Raw genomic sequence first — 16,899 nt, 5'->3', positions numbered from 1 at the left:
CCACTGAAAGGTAAGCTAGGCAAACAAGCATCTTATTTCAAGTAAAAGTACTTAATAATTTTACACCTTAAAATTGACTAACAAATTTTGAGTAATTCTTGTAATATGGCTGACAACATTACCTCACAAGAATTTAAAAACCTTTTTGCCTGTATGATGAATGACATTTTCCTGGAAATATACGACCTTCCTAAGGCGTATCTGGCCTGTACCATTTTGGCATTCATCGTAATAATTCACACAGTGTTCAAATACTGGTTTAATAATAAGAACAAAGATGAGTCATTATTGGGACTGATACAGGCTTTAAAAAATAGCAATAAAGGCTTACATAAAAAGATTCTCTGGAATCTGCTAACCAGGATTTACAAAACAAGCTTATACCCACAGTTTATTTTATTGATAATAAATGTGAATATTTAACGGATAGAGCACTAACTCTCCAGAGTGAAGTTGTGGCTACTCAGAGAAAGAAGTGTATTGCAGTCAACAAAACTAAAAGGAGTTGGAGATCTGAAGAGCATTTTGACATCAGACATGGAGATGCAGAGTTTGGAGTTTTCCTGGTTGGTTTTTGGTTGTGCTTTGGTCCAGTATTTCCTCACTATACTCCCTTCCCTATGTTTTGGAATGGTATTGTATATCCTGTGCCATTATATGTTGGAAGTATGTGATCTGCTTTTTAATTTCGATTTTATAGAGGATTATAGTTAAGAGATTACATGAATCTCAGAAGAGACTTTGAACTTTAGACTTTTAAATAAGTTCGAGACTGTTACCGACTATGGGGACTTTTGAAGTTGGACTTAATGCATTTTTGCATTGTGATGTGGATACAAGGTTTTGGGAGCTAGGGAGTGAAATGTGGTGGTTTGAAAGAAAATAGCACCCAAAGGGAGTGGCACTATTAGGAGGTGTGACCTTGTTGGGGTAGTTGTGGTCTTGTTGGAGGAAGTGTGTCACTGTGGAGGTGAGCTTTGACATCTCATATATGCTCAAGCCATGCCTAGTGAGACCATCTACTTCCTGTTGCCTGCATATCAACATATAGCAGCTACCTCTCCAGCACCATGTCTGCCTGCATGCTGCCATGTCCCTCCATGATGATAATGGACTGAACTTCTGAACTGTAAGCGAGCCACCACAGTTAAATGTTTTCTTTGTAAGAGTTGCTATGGTCATGGTGTCTCTTCACAGCAATAGAAACCCTAACTAAGACACACACACACACACACACACACACACACACACACACACACTCCCAATGCATTGATGTTCTTCAGTCCAAACACATGGTGACCATGTTTAAACCCTCTGAAACTGTAAGCTAAAATAAACCTTTCCTCCCTTTAAGTTATTTCTATCAGGCCTTTGCTCACAGCAACAATAAAACCCAGACACACAGCAAGTGGTCTCTGGTGATAGCAAGGACGAGGTTTGCTCTTGACACAAGAGACAGAAAGTTTTCTGCAGTGTGGAGTTCAAGAAATAGCCACAAAGATTAAGTGAGCTCTTCTCAGCCTGGCTCCTGCTACCTCCTCCTTTCAAGCAGAGGTGGTACTGGTAGAGATTTTAAGTCAGTTCCCTCAGGTCCCTGTGAACAAAGGCTTACCTGCCCACCTCCAACGACCTCTGTGCCGAGAGGCTCTGGGCCGCAGTCAGTCGAGCGAGAACGTTTGGAGAAGCTTGGTGCTAAGGGAGACTGGCTCTGCAGGTGGATTTGCAGCCTGAGCACCGTGATCAGCTGCCTCTTTGGAGAGTCACCTGTGCTGAGGCTGCCTCTGACCTTCCCACTGTCAGACAAGAGTCAGTCCATTTTCCCTCAAGCCCTAAACAGAGAGTGTGATATTCATCTTTGAGATCCGGATGAAATCATGCTTTTCCCACAGGCTGTTTGACCCGAATGTCCAGAAAGAACAAAAGAGGAAGCAAGGCCCTGCTAGCTCACCCTGCAGCCCGTGAACTTGGCATCTGATTCTGAGACTGTAATGCTGTCTGCGCTGAGCTGGGCAATAGCAACTTCCTGGGTCTCTGCTAATTTTTCTGAATGATTGGTAGGTAATAGCTGATACACTGAATAGGGTGAAGTTCCACGCCTTCCCCCCCCCCCCCAGCACCTGGGAAGAGGGAACCTCAAGTCTGTGGAAGTATTTTCTTGGTTAATAACATGGGCAGTGCCATCCCTGGGCAGGTGTGTTGTATTTAAAAAGAAAAAAACAAAAACAAAAACAAGGTGAGTAAGCCATGAGAAACAGCATTTCTCCGTGTCCTCTGCTTCAATTCCTGCCTCAACTTCCCTCAGTGATGGAGTGTGACAGAGAAATGAATGTAAGACAAAGAAACTCTTTTCTCCCTGAGTTGCTTTTGCACATGGTGTTTGTCAGAGCAGAAGAAAGTAACTGGAGACGTGGCCACTGGGCCTGGTTAGGTCAACCCTTTGCCATGGATCTCAGCTGTGGGCCTTACCTTCAGTGCAGTGGGCAGAGGACTTCTCTCCCTTGGCTCTGTGCTCCGTTCCCTAGAAGCGCTGATGGTCAAGGCTAAGCCGGGGATGGCCTCCTGGCTCCTAGTTATCTCCATGTTAAATTCCCTACTGTTTTGGTTTGAATCTGAAACATCTCCCACAGGCTTATGTTTTGAACACACAGTCCCTAGTTGTTGGGGACCCCACAATCCTCAAGGCGGTTGGGGAGACAATCCATGTGAGAGTCAGTACCATCTTTGCAGGCACTGGGTCAAGACTTCCAGAAACTGATGCTGTGGTTTGTTCTTCTAATACATTTAAGCACAGTAAAACTCTGGGGGGAAAGTCTCCACTGGATGCTTTTCATAACAAAGCTCCAGGACTGGCTACATCAAAATTCCCTTGCAAAGTAGCAAAGCACCCATGACCTTTACAATAAGAATGAATTCTATTGACTGATAGACAGAGCTCAGGGCTAGGACCTAGAAAGGAAGGGTATGAAATAAGCCTAAGGATGCATTCTATTGATGGAGGATGCAAAATACATGGGGCCTTTTCCTTAGGGATGGGTTCTATTCAATGAGAGACAAAGCCCAGGATTAGGGTCTAAACAATGCTCAGGATATTGGGGGGATTCAGGTGGAGGCTGGCTCCCAACAGAACAGCAAAGGATCACCAGGTTGTTTGATCACTTTCCCTGGCATTCCAGGTGACCAGGAGTCATTCAAATTTCCTTTCTTTGAAGAAAATAGGTCCCATGTGATTGATAATCCTGGGTTCTCCAATGTTCACTCTAAGCTGGGCTTCCAACAACTACTTCATGGTGCTATTTGGGGAGGATCTGGAAACAAGGTCGTGGGGTAGGGGCGGGGGGGGCGGTCCTCAGAAGTCTGTTATCTCTGCCTATTTCCTGTCTCACTCTCTGCTTCCTTGTCTCTCGTGATGCAACTGGTCTCTGCCACACACCCCTGCCGCTATGATGTAAGCAGGTCCGCCATCATGTCTGTCCTGCTCTGATGGACTGAAATGCTCTGGAACCGTGAGCAGAAAGAAATCTTTAATCTCTTAAGTTTCTCTGCCAGGCACTGTGGTCACAGCACACACAGGTGTCTGATGTTCCTGTTTTGTGCATCCCACACGAGTCATGTTCTGTACACCCTTATCTGTGTAGGCCGAGTTCCCGTAGGCTTGTCTCGGTGTCTCTAACACAGAGATCAATTCATCTGAAAGACCCTTTTAGGTATCCCTGGTGGTCCCTGGATTGGTTCTCATAGAACCCTGATGTGTTTCAGTTCTTCCATCTGGAATGCTCCCTTCCTGAGTGGCCACTGCCTGACCCTTATAGTACTGCAGAGATTTATGTGGGGGTGCTGCCTCCTGGATCCCCCAACACAACAAAACTATCAAGCCCATATTAATTACTTTTACCATGTCTTTGACCAAAATACCCCACAGTAGAAACTCAAGAGAGGAATTACTTATTTTTGCTCACTGTTTTGGAGTTCTCAGTCCTTCAGGAAGGGGTGGGCCTGAGGGAGCAGGGTAGCTCACATGGGGCAGCCAGGCAGCAGAGAAAAGAGAGAGGCATCACTAGTGTTTGGCTGGCTCGCTCCTTTCCCCTTTCACTCCATCCAGGTCCTCAGCCTATGAGACAGACGGTGCTGCCCATTCAGGGTGGGTCCTCTCTACTGTGTCTATCTTCCATGGAAATGCTCTTCCGGAGACACCAGAGATGTGCCTCACCACCTAGGCGATTCTAAGTCCAGTCAGGATAGTGATGAATCATCATGGCGTCTCTCTTCGTTAGGGTTACTATTGCTGTGAAGAGACACCATGACCACGGCAGCTCTTACAAAGGAAAACATTTAATTGAGGCACCCGCTTACAGTTTCAGAGGTTCTGTCCATCATCATCATGGCGGGGAACATGGTGGCATGCAGGCAGACATGGTGCTGGTAGTTGAGAGTGCTATATCTTGCAGGCAACAGGAAGTGGACTGAAAGTCACACTGAAGGGAGCTTGAGAAAAAGACCTCAAAGCCTGCCCCCACAGTGACACACTTCCTCCAACAAGGCCACACCTACTAATAGTGCCACTACCTTTGGGGGCTATTTTCTTTCAAACCACCACAGCGTTCAAACAGAATTGGGACCCTGCAGCCTTTTCTACACTAAGGTCACACTATGCTTCAGGCTGAGGTCAGGTGAAGAGCATACTTTGTCCCCAATACTTCAGGGACCTGCCCCTCCAGACCGGCTCCATTTGGAAAATAGCCCTTTCAGCATCTGCCCCAGATACCTCTCTGAGACAATATTCCAGGGTCTCTTATTTCTGATTTGAGTCACATATGATTTCGACATTGTGCCCTGCCCCATACAGTGGCTAGATGTCACTCAGGGAACTGAAGCCCACTTAGATGGTCTCCACAGGAGTCATTCATGGCTCTGAGCCAGCTGTGGAGTCGACTGGAGGATGGATAACTTAAGACGGCCTTGCACCTGTGTCTGGTAACCCTGTGTGTCACCCTCTGTCAGGTTATCTAGGCTATCTTCCCGTGATTGCTGTGGCAGGGTCTCCAGGAATGGGAGGAGACTAGATCTGATGGGTGAGCACCTTCAAAGGCCTCAGCAAATCCCCTAGTTACTGCTTTCCAGGGTCTGCTGAAAATAGACTCCACCTTGAAATGAGAGGCCCCAGAGCATCACAATGTGGCCCCAGCCAGGAGAAAACTGTGATGTAAAGTTTGGAATCTATTCCACGACCTCAACCCTCTTATCAACCTTATATGCCTCCTTGCAGACCCTCTTCCCCATATACAAGCACATGCTTATATAAGCAGTGTCCTGCAGGATGGAGCTTCAGCTAGGATAGAGGTGGGGTACAGAAGGAACCCCTCCCCCACTGTAATGGATTCAGTATCTCTGAATTCCTTCAGCATCTCTGGCTAGACCAACATCCTATGGGCTTGAGGTGGTTGTGTAGCTCTCAGGCCCAGTTAGCCCTTGAAGGAGCTGTGAGCCAGCCACTTGGGTTTAAGGTGGTAGACTTGCCCCTTTCAACCAAGAAGGTTGCTTTGTAGGTGTACAGAAGGGTGGCTCACCCACTGTAATGGTTAGTTTTAATTGTTGGCTTGATACAACTTCCAATTACCTCAGGAGAGTATCAATGAGGGACTATCTAAATGGGGTTGGCTTGTGGAATTATCTTCATTAAGTCAGTTGATGTGGGAAGACTCAGCCCACCGTGAGTGGCACCATTCCCTAGGCAAGGGGTCCTGAAGTGTATAAGAGTGGAGAAATCATAATGAGCAGAAGCAAGCCACTGCATGCATCCATTCCTCTCTATTCTTGGTTGTAGACACAATGTGACTGGATGTTGTAAGTTCTTGCCTCCCTGACTTGTCCACCATGATGGACTGTAACCTGAAACTGTGATCTGTGGATGGTAACTGTGAGCCGAAATAAACCCCCTTTTCCTTGACGTTGCTTTTGTCAGGACATTCTTAAATTTTTTTAAATTTTATTTTATGTGCATTGGTATTTTGCCTGCATGCATGTCTGTGAGAGGGTGTCAGATCCCCTGGAACTGGAGTTACTGACAGTTGTGAGCTGCCATGTGGGTGCTGGGAATTGAACCTGGGTCCTCTGGAAGAGCAGTCAATGCTCTTAACTGCTGAGCCATCTCTCCAGCTCTTGTTGTGGCATTTTATCACAGCAACAGAAATGAAATGAGAATACCCACTCTCACATCTTGAGGATACGATGCTGGTTCCTTCCTAATGCCCCTCACTTCTCAACTGGCCACTTAAATAACGTGACTTCAACATCGACCAAGTATTGAACTGGAAGATCTTCTAGGACCAGTCAATATAATCTCATTGATCCTCTGAGCTGCAGTTTACCATTTCCATTTGCCTATGAGAAAACAGAGGCTCAGAAAGGTCGGGTCATTTCCCCAGTGCTGCACAGTGAGTAAACAGCAAAGCTGGGGATGTATGTTTTTACATTCATATTTGTGATGGCTATTCTTGGTTGTCAACTTGACTACATCTGGAATTAACTGCAACCCAAACTCCTGGATACATCTGTGTGGGATTTTTCTTGCTTGAATTATTTGAAGTAGGAAAACCCACCCTAAATCTGGGTCTTTTGAGGTGGGAAGATCTACCTAGAATCTGAGCCACACCTCTCTCCAGGTGACAGCCTATAGACAGGAAGAAGGAAGCATTTGCTCTTTTCCTGCCTATATTCACTCTTGCTTCACTTCTTGGGGATCCTGACACACACTGAAGCCCAGCTGAGACATCCAGCCCCACAGACTGAACAACTGCTGGGTTCTTAGACATTCCATTGGTAGAGGGCCATCGGTGGACTAGCTGGACCACAGCCTGTAAGCCACTACGATAAGTCCCCTTTCTATATATAGAGATTGATTCTATCAGTTCCGTTCCTCTAGAGAACACTAATACAACGCTCCTCCTTACTGTCCATGTTCTTTCATAATCTTCAGTGTCCCTCTAAGGAAAGTACCACATTTGCATCATGCTATACAGTCCTCCAAGAGCCCTGGTGTTCAAAACTTCTAACCCTTGGGAATTCCCTGCCTAGGAAGCAAATACCACTTGGTCTCAAATGGAAGCGTGAAGCCCAGATGTCCCCTGCCTGGACTCAACACAGTCTGCTGACTTTGTAGTCTACACACTTCTTTCTCACCACACAGTTTCAATCGGGCATTTCATGGTTGAGGAATCTGCATCTAGCAGTGTCAAGGAGGCAGAGCCAGGGAAGAACTTCGGAGCCAAAGAAGTGACATGCATGTATCACCACACATAAACCGAAATTAAAAATGATACCAAACTGTGAAACAAGAACCTCATACTTAGCTGAAATAAAAATAGCTGGGTTTGGAATTTTGCAACTGCAAAATTCAGGGTAAGATTATGGAAAAAAAACTTTCCAAGATGTTATATGGAGGGACGCTTGTATCCCAAACTGATCCATCATTGTGCTGGTGGCACTGTTGTGGAGGACTTCGAGAAACAAGGAGGTGAGGCCTGGCTGGGGAAGTGGGCCACTTGGGTGGGCTCTTTGGGGTATCGTGTCTCCAGCCTCTCCCTTTTCTCTCTTTTTCTCGTCCACTGTGAGGTGAAGAAGGATCCCCGCCACATGCTGCTGGGAATATGCTCTGCCCAAGCACATGAAGAGACAAAACCCTTCCTTAAAACCAGGAGAAAAAGAAACCTGCCCCCCACTCAAATGTTTTCATTTGGTCACAGCAATGAGAAAGCTAACAGATGCTGTGCAGTCCCATCATCCCCTGCCTCACCAGAGGCTGAAAGGGACGAGACAAGCCCCTCTAAGGGCTCTGGCCATGCAGAGTGTGAAGCCAGGATGCAGTGTCAGTGTGACCTGTACCCAGGGGTAGAGGTGGTGGCAACCGTCTCTGCAGCAGTAACAGCTGCTATGGTCCCAGGGGTGTGGCTTAGGGATGCACTGGGCTACCAGCTTCCCAGGTTCTGCCTGCTTGCTTTTCTTTCCTTCCTTCCTTCCCTTATTTATGTTTTTGTGTATATGTCTGTGCCTGTGTGTATTGTGTGTGATATATGTATGTTTTTGTATGGATGTGAACATGCGTATAGAGGCCAGAGGTCAACATTGGCTACCCTCCTCTATCACTGTCTATCTTTTGAGATAGGGTCTCTCTGAACCTTGGGCTCATCATCAATTCAGCCAGCTAAAGAACTCAAGGAATCTACCTATCTCTGCCCTCCCACTCAGTGCTGGAGTTACAGATGTATGGCACCATGCCCAGCTTTTACCTGGGTACCAGGGATCTGAACTTAGGTCCTGATTCTTGCACAGCAAGTACTCACCTCCTAGCCATCTCTCTAACCTCATCCTGTGTTTCCTTAGCCTGCCTTTCTGCTTCTGTGCTACATGGCATCCCCCCAACCCCATACATTCCTCTTCTGAGAGGGGTGGCTGAGTTGAAAGTCTGTTTACTGTTGAAAACTCTGGTGAATGTGAGGCCTTCAGATAAGCAGAGATATAGCCAGATGGGTAGCCAGCCTGGGAACCTTGGTGGTCACACGGGGAAGCCACAGAAGAGATGGGCCATGCAAGGGAAAGTCATGAAGAGAAAGGTCATAAGAAGGCAGAGGTCATGAAAAGCAGAGGTTATAGAAAGTAGAGGTCATGGAAGGGAGAGACCACTGAAGAGAGAGGCCCTGGAAGGAGGACGTCATGGAAGAGAGAAGTTATGGAATAGAATAGGTCCTTAAAGACAGAGGCCACAGGGAGGAGAGACACGCACTGAGGAGGAAGAGTGGATGGTGTCAGGTTAGCGGCAAGTCCATCAGGAGAGGGAGAAGACTCAGGTGTCACCTCTTGGTCACCATCACCATTTTTTTTTAAACATAGAGACTTGCTTTGTAGCTGTGGTGTTTTGAATAAGAATGGCCCTAGGGCTGGAGACATGGCTCAGTGGTTGAGAGCACTGGCTGCTCTTCCAGAGGACCTGGGTTCAACTCCCAGCACCCACATGGCAGCTCACAACTGTCTGTAACTCCAAGGTCTGACACTCTCACACAGACACACATGTAGGCAAAACACCAGTGCACATAAAATAAGAATAAAAAAATAAAATTATAAAAAAGAATGGCCCCCATAGGCTCATATATTTGAATGTTTAGTCACCAGAGAGTGGAACTGTTTGAAAGGATTAGAAGGATTAAGAGGTGTGGCCTTGTTGGAGGAAGATTGTCACTGGGGGTGGGCTTTGAGGTTTCAAAAGCCCAAGCTAGGTCCAGTCTCTCTCTTCCCTCACTTCTCTCTTTCTCTGTCTCTCTTCCTGCTGTGGGTAGGATGTAGAACTCTAAGCACTTCTCCAGCACGATGCCTGCCTGTGCCTCCATGCTCCCGGCCATGATGATAACGAACTAAAACTCTGAAACTGTAAGCCAGCCCCAATTAAATGCTTTCTTTTCTACGAGTTGCCTTGGTCATGGTGTCTCTTCACAGCAATAGAACACTGACTAAGACAGTAGGCCAGGTTGGCCTTGAATTTGTGATCCTCCTGAGTGCTGGCTTACCAAACCTGCCTCATTTATAACCCAGTCTTGATGTTGGCATGGGTAAAAGGATAGATGGCTGCTGGGGACACAGTATATAGGCGCTTTCCCACAGGGCTACCCTAACAGGAGCCCCCAAACGGGACACCTTCTGAATACCATCAGAGCCCCACTTCCTGTCCAACAAAGACATCCAGTAACTTGGATCATAGAGCTAGCGCAGCCTCGACCTTCGGGAGCTTCTCTCCGGGATACCCTCTACAGGACGAGGTCCCCCTACTCTAGAACTTAGCACTCACACTTTTGAAATTAGGAATTTCATCCATTTTATCAAGATCTTGAAATAGGGTAATGGAGTTATACCAATGAATAGCCCAGCACAACACGGGCAATGCAATAAAGGGGAAGTAATAAACGGCGGACTGCCAGTCCCTCCACACTGGCTTGGCTCATTTTAAGAAATAAAAGTAATTATCACCTGTGCAACCTGGCCAGCCCGCTCTGTACGTGGGGAAGAAAACAATTTCAGAACTTTATTTCCTATATTGAATGTCGATAATTGGATGTATTTATAAGTCTCGCTGGAAGAAAGCAGCTTGTGATTTCAAGATGAGAAAACAGTCTTCCAAAGACTGAAAAACAATATATTCCCCATTTTCACACACACAAAAAGAGCTTGTTTCTTCGAGGTGTTGAAGGGCTGCTGGAATGATTTGCTTTTCTGAAGTCACCGTTCCATTTCTCATCTTGAATTGCCTCGTAGACCCTGGCAAAGCACCCAGCAGGGACCACTTCATCTGACGCAGTGACGGGGGCTTCACGGGGAAGGCCCCTTGGCTGCTGCCTGCCTCTTTTCTGCAGGAAGATGGATGCCCAGATGAACCAGGCCAGCGAAAGAGGAACAGGGTGTGATGTAGGGCCTTCCTGGGGCTGATGGTGTGGTCCCAGAGAACACTGCAAGCCACTGGCCTTAGAAGTAGGAAAGCTAAGGTTGGCCCAGCCATTATCACAATGGGCAAGGACTAGGGCCTACTAGTACCACAACAGCCACCTAGGTGTGTGCTATGGTTTGAAGGAGAAATGTCCCCTACAGACCTGTGCCTGAACACTTGATCCCTGGCTGGTGGGAGACTGCCGAACCTTTGGACTGTGGCCTAGTTCACAGAAGCAGGTCTCTGGGAGGAAAACTTTGAAGGTGATAACTGCTTCTGGACTGATCCACTAAGATGTGAGAAACTGCTACCCCAGGCTCCTGCCACTGTGCATAGAGCTGCCCTGGGAGCCATGCACACTCCCTGCCATGGACTGTGGCTCCTCATTCTAGCTTTGTTTCTGATGCTGTGGCAGAAGGCCACGTAGGGGAGAAAAGGGCTTATTTCTGATCATGAATCCAGGCTGCAATCCATTGCTTTGGGGAAATCAAGGCAGGAATGTCACACAGCTTGGCCACATCGCATCCACAGTCAAGAGCAGAGAGACACGGATGCACGCATGCTCACTCGCTTGCTTGCAGTCAAGAGCAGAGAGACACGGATGCACGCATGCTCACTCGCTTGCTTGTGCTCAGTCCTCTATCTCAACTCCACATAGTTCAGGACCACCTGTCTAGGGATTGGAGCTGCCCACAGTAGGCTGGGCTTTCCCACATCAGTTCAGCCAATCCCTTCCCCCAGACATAATTCAATCTAAACAGTCCCTCCCTGAGACTCTCCGAGTGACCCTAGGTCATGTCAAGTTGACAACTCAAGTTAAACGTCACAGCCCCTGAAAGCACGGGCCCAAATGAAGTGTTTCTCCTTGTCAGGTTTGGGGGCATAGCGATGAGTAAGCTAACTAATATATCATGTCCTGACTGTCACATGCCTTCAAGTCCTGCCTGGGAGAGGTGAGGTTGGAATATACTCTCCTGTCCCTATCTGTCACACACACCCCATGCTGACATGAATTAACATGAGTCAGAGACCCAGTGGGCCAGCAGTGTCCATGGAGCTGTGGGGAGTGATGGTGAGTAGGGGTGAGTAGGGCAGGGTAAGTTGGTCCAACACAGTGCCACAGGAGAAGGAGGACCTTGCCCAGGATGGATCTCCTGCAGGTGTGTCTAAGACAGGGCACTTCTGGAGAAAAATATTACACTGGCAACTGAGCTAATAAAGCAGCCACCTGTAGGCCATTACAAGGCCAGACCTTGTCTCCGAGGACCCCATGACCTCAGACGTGATGCGGCACAGTGTGAGGTACGAGCGCTGCCTGGCACACTTCCTCAGCTGATTTACACACTCCCACGCTGAGTCTCTAAAATCAATCTTTCCCCAATTGCCTCCTGGCTCCCAGCAGCGTCCGGGTCTGTCCTGCATGAGTAACTCCAAAATGTTCTCCCACACCCTGAGTGAGCGGCTTCTCCTGGAGTCCCTGCCAGAGCCTCTGATGGGCAGGAGCAGGGGAGGGGAAGGCTCTGGCACAGCCTCTGATGGGGAGTTCTGAGGGTGGTGGAGCATGCTGGAATCCACCTGGAGAGCAGCAGGAGGAGCTGGGGAGGCTTGCAGGAAAGGCTCTTGAGCAAGCGTGGGCTGGAGCCTCTGGTGGGGAAGGGAGGGTCTGACATACAAAACTGTCAGAGCAGACCCTGCCTAGAGGCCCACTGTCCAGATGGGCCTGGGTGGGCAGGAGCCGTGGGCAGTACGTCCCTGTTACAACCACAGAAAGAGTGCTCCATTCCGCGGCTGGGTGTTCTCTGCCTCTCTTGTAAATATTTAGGATAATTACTTCTTTTACACATTAATAAGCATTAAGCTGGCAGCTGGCTTAATTTTGACATATTTTATGTCAAAAGAAGTGGGGTTGTGATTAGCTGGGGGCAGGTTTTCCTACTACAAACCAACACGAATAGCTTTCTGCTCATCCTTTGCTATTTTTGAAGTGTCCCTTAGTAGGGAGTCCAGACTCTTCAGCTGAAGATGGAGCTAATATGCGCATGCGTGTGTGTGTGTGTGTGTGTGTGTGTGTGTGTGTGCGCGCGCGTGTGTGTTTCCAAGTTCTCAAGAACATGTGAACCTGTGTGAGCTCAGGCATGTTACTTACCCTTCTGGGCCTCAGTCTCCTCTTCTGTAAAATGGCTCTAAGATAGTACCTATCTCACGGGGCTTTTGCGAGACCTCTGTGAGCAGTAACATCTGCAAAGAATTTGAACCGGTGCCTGTAAGTGCTTGGGACCTGCTGAGGGTAGGGAGAGCAATATCTGCCTTCAGATGTGGGACTCTACATCAGATGTAGTCCGTTCTCTTTAGTAGGACTCTGCCCTAGCACCTGTCCTGGCTCTGCAGACTTCCCTCTCCTCGCCCCCCAGCTTCTCTTCCTTCAGCTCCTCCATCCTGCACTTGAGGCTTGGACAAGATCTTAATAGATTTAACTCCCCAGTCTTATATTCAAGGCCCTGCAAGTCTCGTTTATCTCTCCGGCCACAGCCTCTCTCCCCATACTCCCTTTCTAGGATGCTGAAGGCTTCTGTTACTCCAGTTACCCCAGCTCTCTGCCATCCTTGACCTTCCTTCCCATGGTGTCTTTATTCCTGTATGTTTTTTTCCCCGAGGGTGGGGTGCCACAACATAAGGTCAGGGGCTGACCCAGAATCAAATCATCTCCTGTCTCAGACACTTCCTCCCACGAGGGTTGCTGCAAAGGTCCCTCCTGGCTCCTGGCTGGAACCTGAGATGTCCTGCACAGACCCTTAACCCCTCCAGGGCTCCGCCTCTTCTGGGTGTGCAGTCCGGAGCCGGAGGTGGGAGGGGCCTGCCGACCGGCCCCGCCCCCGTTCGCTTAAAGACCCGCCCCTGGTCCCGCCCCATCCTCCTCCTCAGGACCAGGGCAGGTTCAGCTGACGCCGCACTCCACGTGACGCTAGCGCCGAGTGAACATGGCGTCCACCGCACGGTGAGTCCCGAGTTTGTCCCTCGCTCCTGCCTGAGGGCGCCTAGAGGTGGCCTGCCTCGGTGTTCCGGGCTGGACAATTGGTGACAGGCCCCTGGGCTCTGACTGGGGTTGCTGTGTGGCCGCGGGTTGCGTGCTTCTTCTCGTGGGCACCGAAACCAAGCGCCTGGCGAGTGGTACCCGCAGCGTCCCTGCACGCTTGTGGCTGCCCACTGGCCCTTGGAGGCTGCCCTGGAGCCCAGCGTGTGGCGGCCTCACCGTCTGTGGCAGAGATAGGAGCTTGACAAACCTGTTCACTGCCACGCCCCTCCGATGGGGTGGGCTCCAGGTCCCCAGGCGCTTCCCCAAGAGTGAGGGAAGCTTTTGGAGTGGGCGTGGAATCCCGGTTTCTCAGACCAGCACGTCCCTGATTTCTTTCCTGGCCCAACCGTCAGCTCCTCTAAGACACTTTCCCCTAACTATATGATCAACTCTATGGTGCCTGGTTTTCTACGTGTCAGTTGTCTCCTATCTCTAATGCGGGCTTCATGTTGGGCCTCACTAGCCCAGTGCCTTGCTCGTTTTAGGTTGGCCTTAATTCTTCAGGATGAAAAAAAGGTCGGTGGTCCTGTTGGGAGGAAGTGTGGACAGATGGGCTCACTCAGTCTTGGGGACAGGGAGAGTAGGGTGCATCCCTGAGCTAGTAGGTGTGGTGACCGGTGACCTCTCCAGACTTTGTCCTGGGGGAGCAGGAAGGATTGTCATCTGGGATCTGCTTTTTAAATTTTTTTTACACAGGGTCTCACTCTGCAGCACAGGCTGACCTGGAACTCTTTTTGCTTTGCCCTTCAGAGTGCTGGCATGGCAAGCATGTAGCACTACACTGCTTGGATCTGTGTCTTCTTTTTCTTTTTTTGGTTTTTTGAGACAGGGTTTCTCTGTGTAGCCCTGGCTGCCTAGAACTCACTCTGTAGACCAGGCTGGCCTCGAACTCACAGAGATCCACCTGCCTCTGCCTCATGAGTGCTGGGATTAAAGGCGTGCGCCACCACTGCCTGGTGGGATCTGCTTCTTAAAGAGCCTGATAGCTTGAGCTGTGATTTCAGTGGGAGGGAGTGTGGACCCTAGTGGTACAGGGGTTAGGAAGGGTAGGGGTAGAAGAGGGCAACTCTCCACACACAGGGTTGGGAACTGAGATAAGTATGGGGAAACAAGTGGACCAAATGCATCTCTCTGTATGAGATGAGGAGATGGAAACACAGTGGCGTCTTCAATGGCTTCCAAGGACCCGAGCGCTTTGAATGCAGCAATCATTTAGTGGGTACCTGTTGTTTTCCAGGAATAACACTGGGCCGTTAAAGCTGATCGACATGTGGGGTTCTGTCGTCTAACTCTCTGCCTCTGATCTTGGTCTGCATCAATGAGAAGCATGGGCTCTAGGGCCATGGGGTGATCTTTGTGCTAGGTGGTCTTTGGGGTGAACTTTAAACAGTGAGACACATTCAGGGTGGAGAACTGTGCAAAGTCCTGGTAGGTGTCCAAGAGGCCGGGACCAGAACTTTGAGCCCAGCCTTTGACCTTCTGTTAAGCACAGTGAACAAGAAGTATGGACAGGTATCAGTCTGTGGGGTCTCATCTGCCCATCTGGGCTGGCCAGGTGGTCACAGGCATTTCAGCAGCTGCATTTGAGTTTGAGGTTTCAGGCTGGTTCAAGACTTGTTTCTTTCTGGAAAAATCCCAAGCTGGGATAGGAACTGGCCAGCTCTTCAAAGGAAGCCTCTTGTAATCGAGCTGATTCTCTGAGGTCATCACGTGAGATGATTGAAATGGTGACCCAGATCTTGGGGAGGAGTGTTTACCGGGAAACATAACAGATGTGGGGAGTGTCCACAGCTGGCCAGGGCCTCCTTGGGAAGAGCCATCTCAGGATGGTTGTAGGACTGTCCTGAGAAATGTTGAGGCTGAGTTGAGTCCAGTCACTTCCTTAAGGGGACACGGTGGGAGGATGTTCCTTAGAAAGATGGACTGTCTGCTGCTGCATTCACATGACAGGTCGGTATGTCAGTTGTCTCCCCTTTTTTTGGAAGTGCCAAGGTTGTAATCCAGGACTTGCTTGGGCCAGGCCTGGTGTTCTACCACTAAACTTTATTCCCAGCATTTTTTTTTTTAAATTTAGTTTTTTGAGATAGGGGCTTGCTCTGTGTAGGCCTTGAACTCACGATCATCTTGCATAAGCTTCCAGAGTACTGGGATTACAGGCTTATGCCACCATGCCTAGCTAAGAGTGTCAGATATAGTGCACCCCAACTCATAGCCATAGGCTTCCAATGAGTCAGAGTTGGCTTCCTGCCGAGTCCCAGTAAAGCCTGGGAACAGGAGGCTCATGAGAATCTCAGGTGTGCCCCGTATGAGTTGGGGAGCAGTAGAAGCCCTAAGTAGCATCCAGACTCAGTGAGAAACTCCCAGAATTTTGTGCACTGGTAGGAGGTAGCCATGCTTTCTCCTTGAGCCGTGCTCTGCGTTTTCTATGTACCTGTCTGCATTTGTTGCCCTGTGTTCTTGTTCTGAGGCCTGCTCACCTGCTGGCCCTGGGATACTCTTATCTTCTAACATGATTAAAAGATTGTTCACAGTCCTGCAGGTCCAGCCCAGATGGTTCCTCCCTCCACAAACAGGCCTCCCATTGAAAGGTTCCTGCTCAAAACTCCAGAGAGTCTCAGTTTGTGTTAGTGGCACACACACATCTTCACATCTGCTCATCATGAGTAGCTGTCTCAACTTTCTGTTATCGCTTTCCTGGCATCCTTGGGTCCCAGGACCAATTTGGTTTGTATCCCTGTGGCCATCAGCCCATGATTAGAGCTTAGTGAAATGGTCCCACGAGAAGGAAAGGAACATTTACCCTATGAATTATTCCCAAATCCTGTTATGTTTTCCTAGGAGACAGCAGTGACCAGGGAGAGGACTTGTGGGTAGGAAGGGGGACAGAATTCCAAAGTTTCTCATTTTTCATCTGAGTGGCACTCCAGGAGCCAGTGCACAGCCAGCAAAGGGCATCACACCAGCTGCCCTGGGTGTGTATGATGAGCTACTTCCCATGCTGGAGTAAGCATTCTAGACAGAAAACATTGGGAGGAATCAGGGTCTTGATCAAACGCTGTCACACCCTTCTGTGAACCCTTGTGCAAAGTCCTCATGCTGACGCTGCAAAGCTGGCAAGTCTGTGGAAGCCAGGCTGGCCCAGGTGCCCCTTGCCCTCTGGTTCTTCTCTAGGCCTGGTCCTCTCTATTCAACCCTCCCTTTTTGTCCTTACATGTATGTGCTTGTTCTCCAGTCCTCCTCAGTAGAGAGGGAAGTGGCTGTGGGGTGCCGGCCTTCTGCCTGAAGCCCCTCCAGTCAGGGATATCTTCCTGTAGTTAGGTAGCCAGTGGCTACTGGGCATCTCAAAGCCTGGCCATTCTTG

The 16,899-nt window shown here is 49.0% G+C and overlaps 1 protein-coding gene across 1 annotated transcript in view; it reads left to right on the top strand.

Moving 5' to 3' along the window:
- Positions 1-13,375: 13,375 nt before the first annotated feature.
- Positions 13,376-16,899, top strand: part of Pepd (peptidase D) — a 132,960-nt gene continuing 129,436 nt past the window's right edge. Inside the window, exon 1 of the mRNA XM_059274996.1 lies at positions 13,376-13,460. Coding sequence (XP_059130979.1) covers positions 13,444-13,460 — 17 coding nt within the window. The 5' untranslated portion in view covers positions 13,376-13,443. The remainder of the gene's footprint in view (positions 13,461-16,899) is intronic.

The sequence above is a fragment of the Peromyscus eremicus genome, chromosome 1 (genome assembly GCF_949786415.1).
Source record: "Peromyscus eremicus chromosome 1, PerEre_H2_v1, whole genome shotgun sequence".
Lineage (NCBI taxonomy): Eukaryota > Metazoa > Chordata > Mammalia > Rodentia > Cricetidae > Peromyscus > Peromyscus eremicus.
Note: the sequence above shows the minus strand (reverse complement) of the source record. Positions and strands in the feature narration are given on the sequence as shown.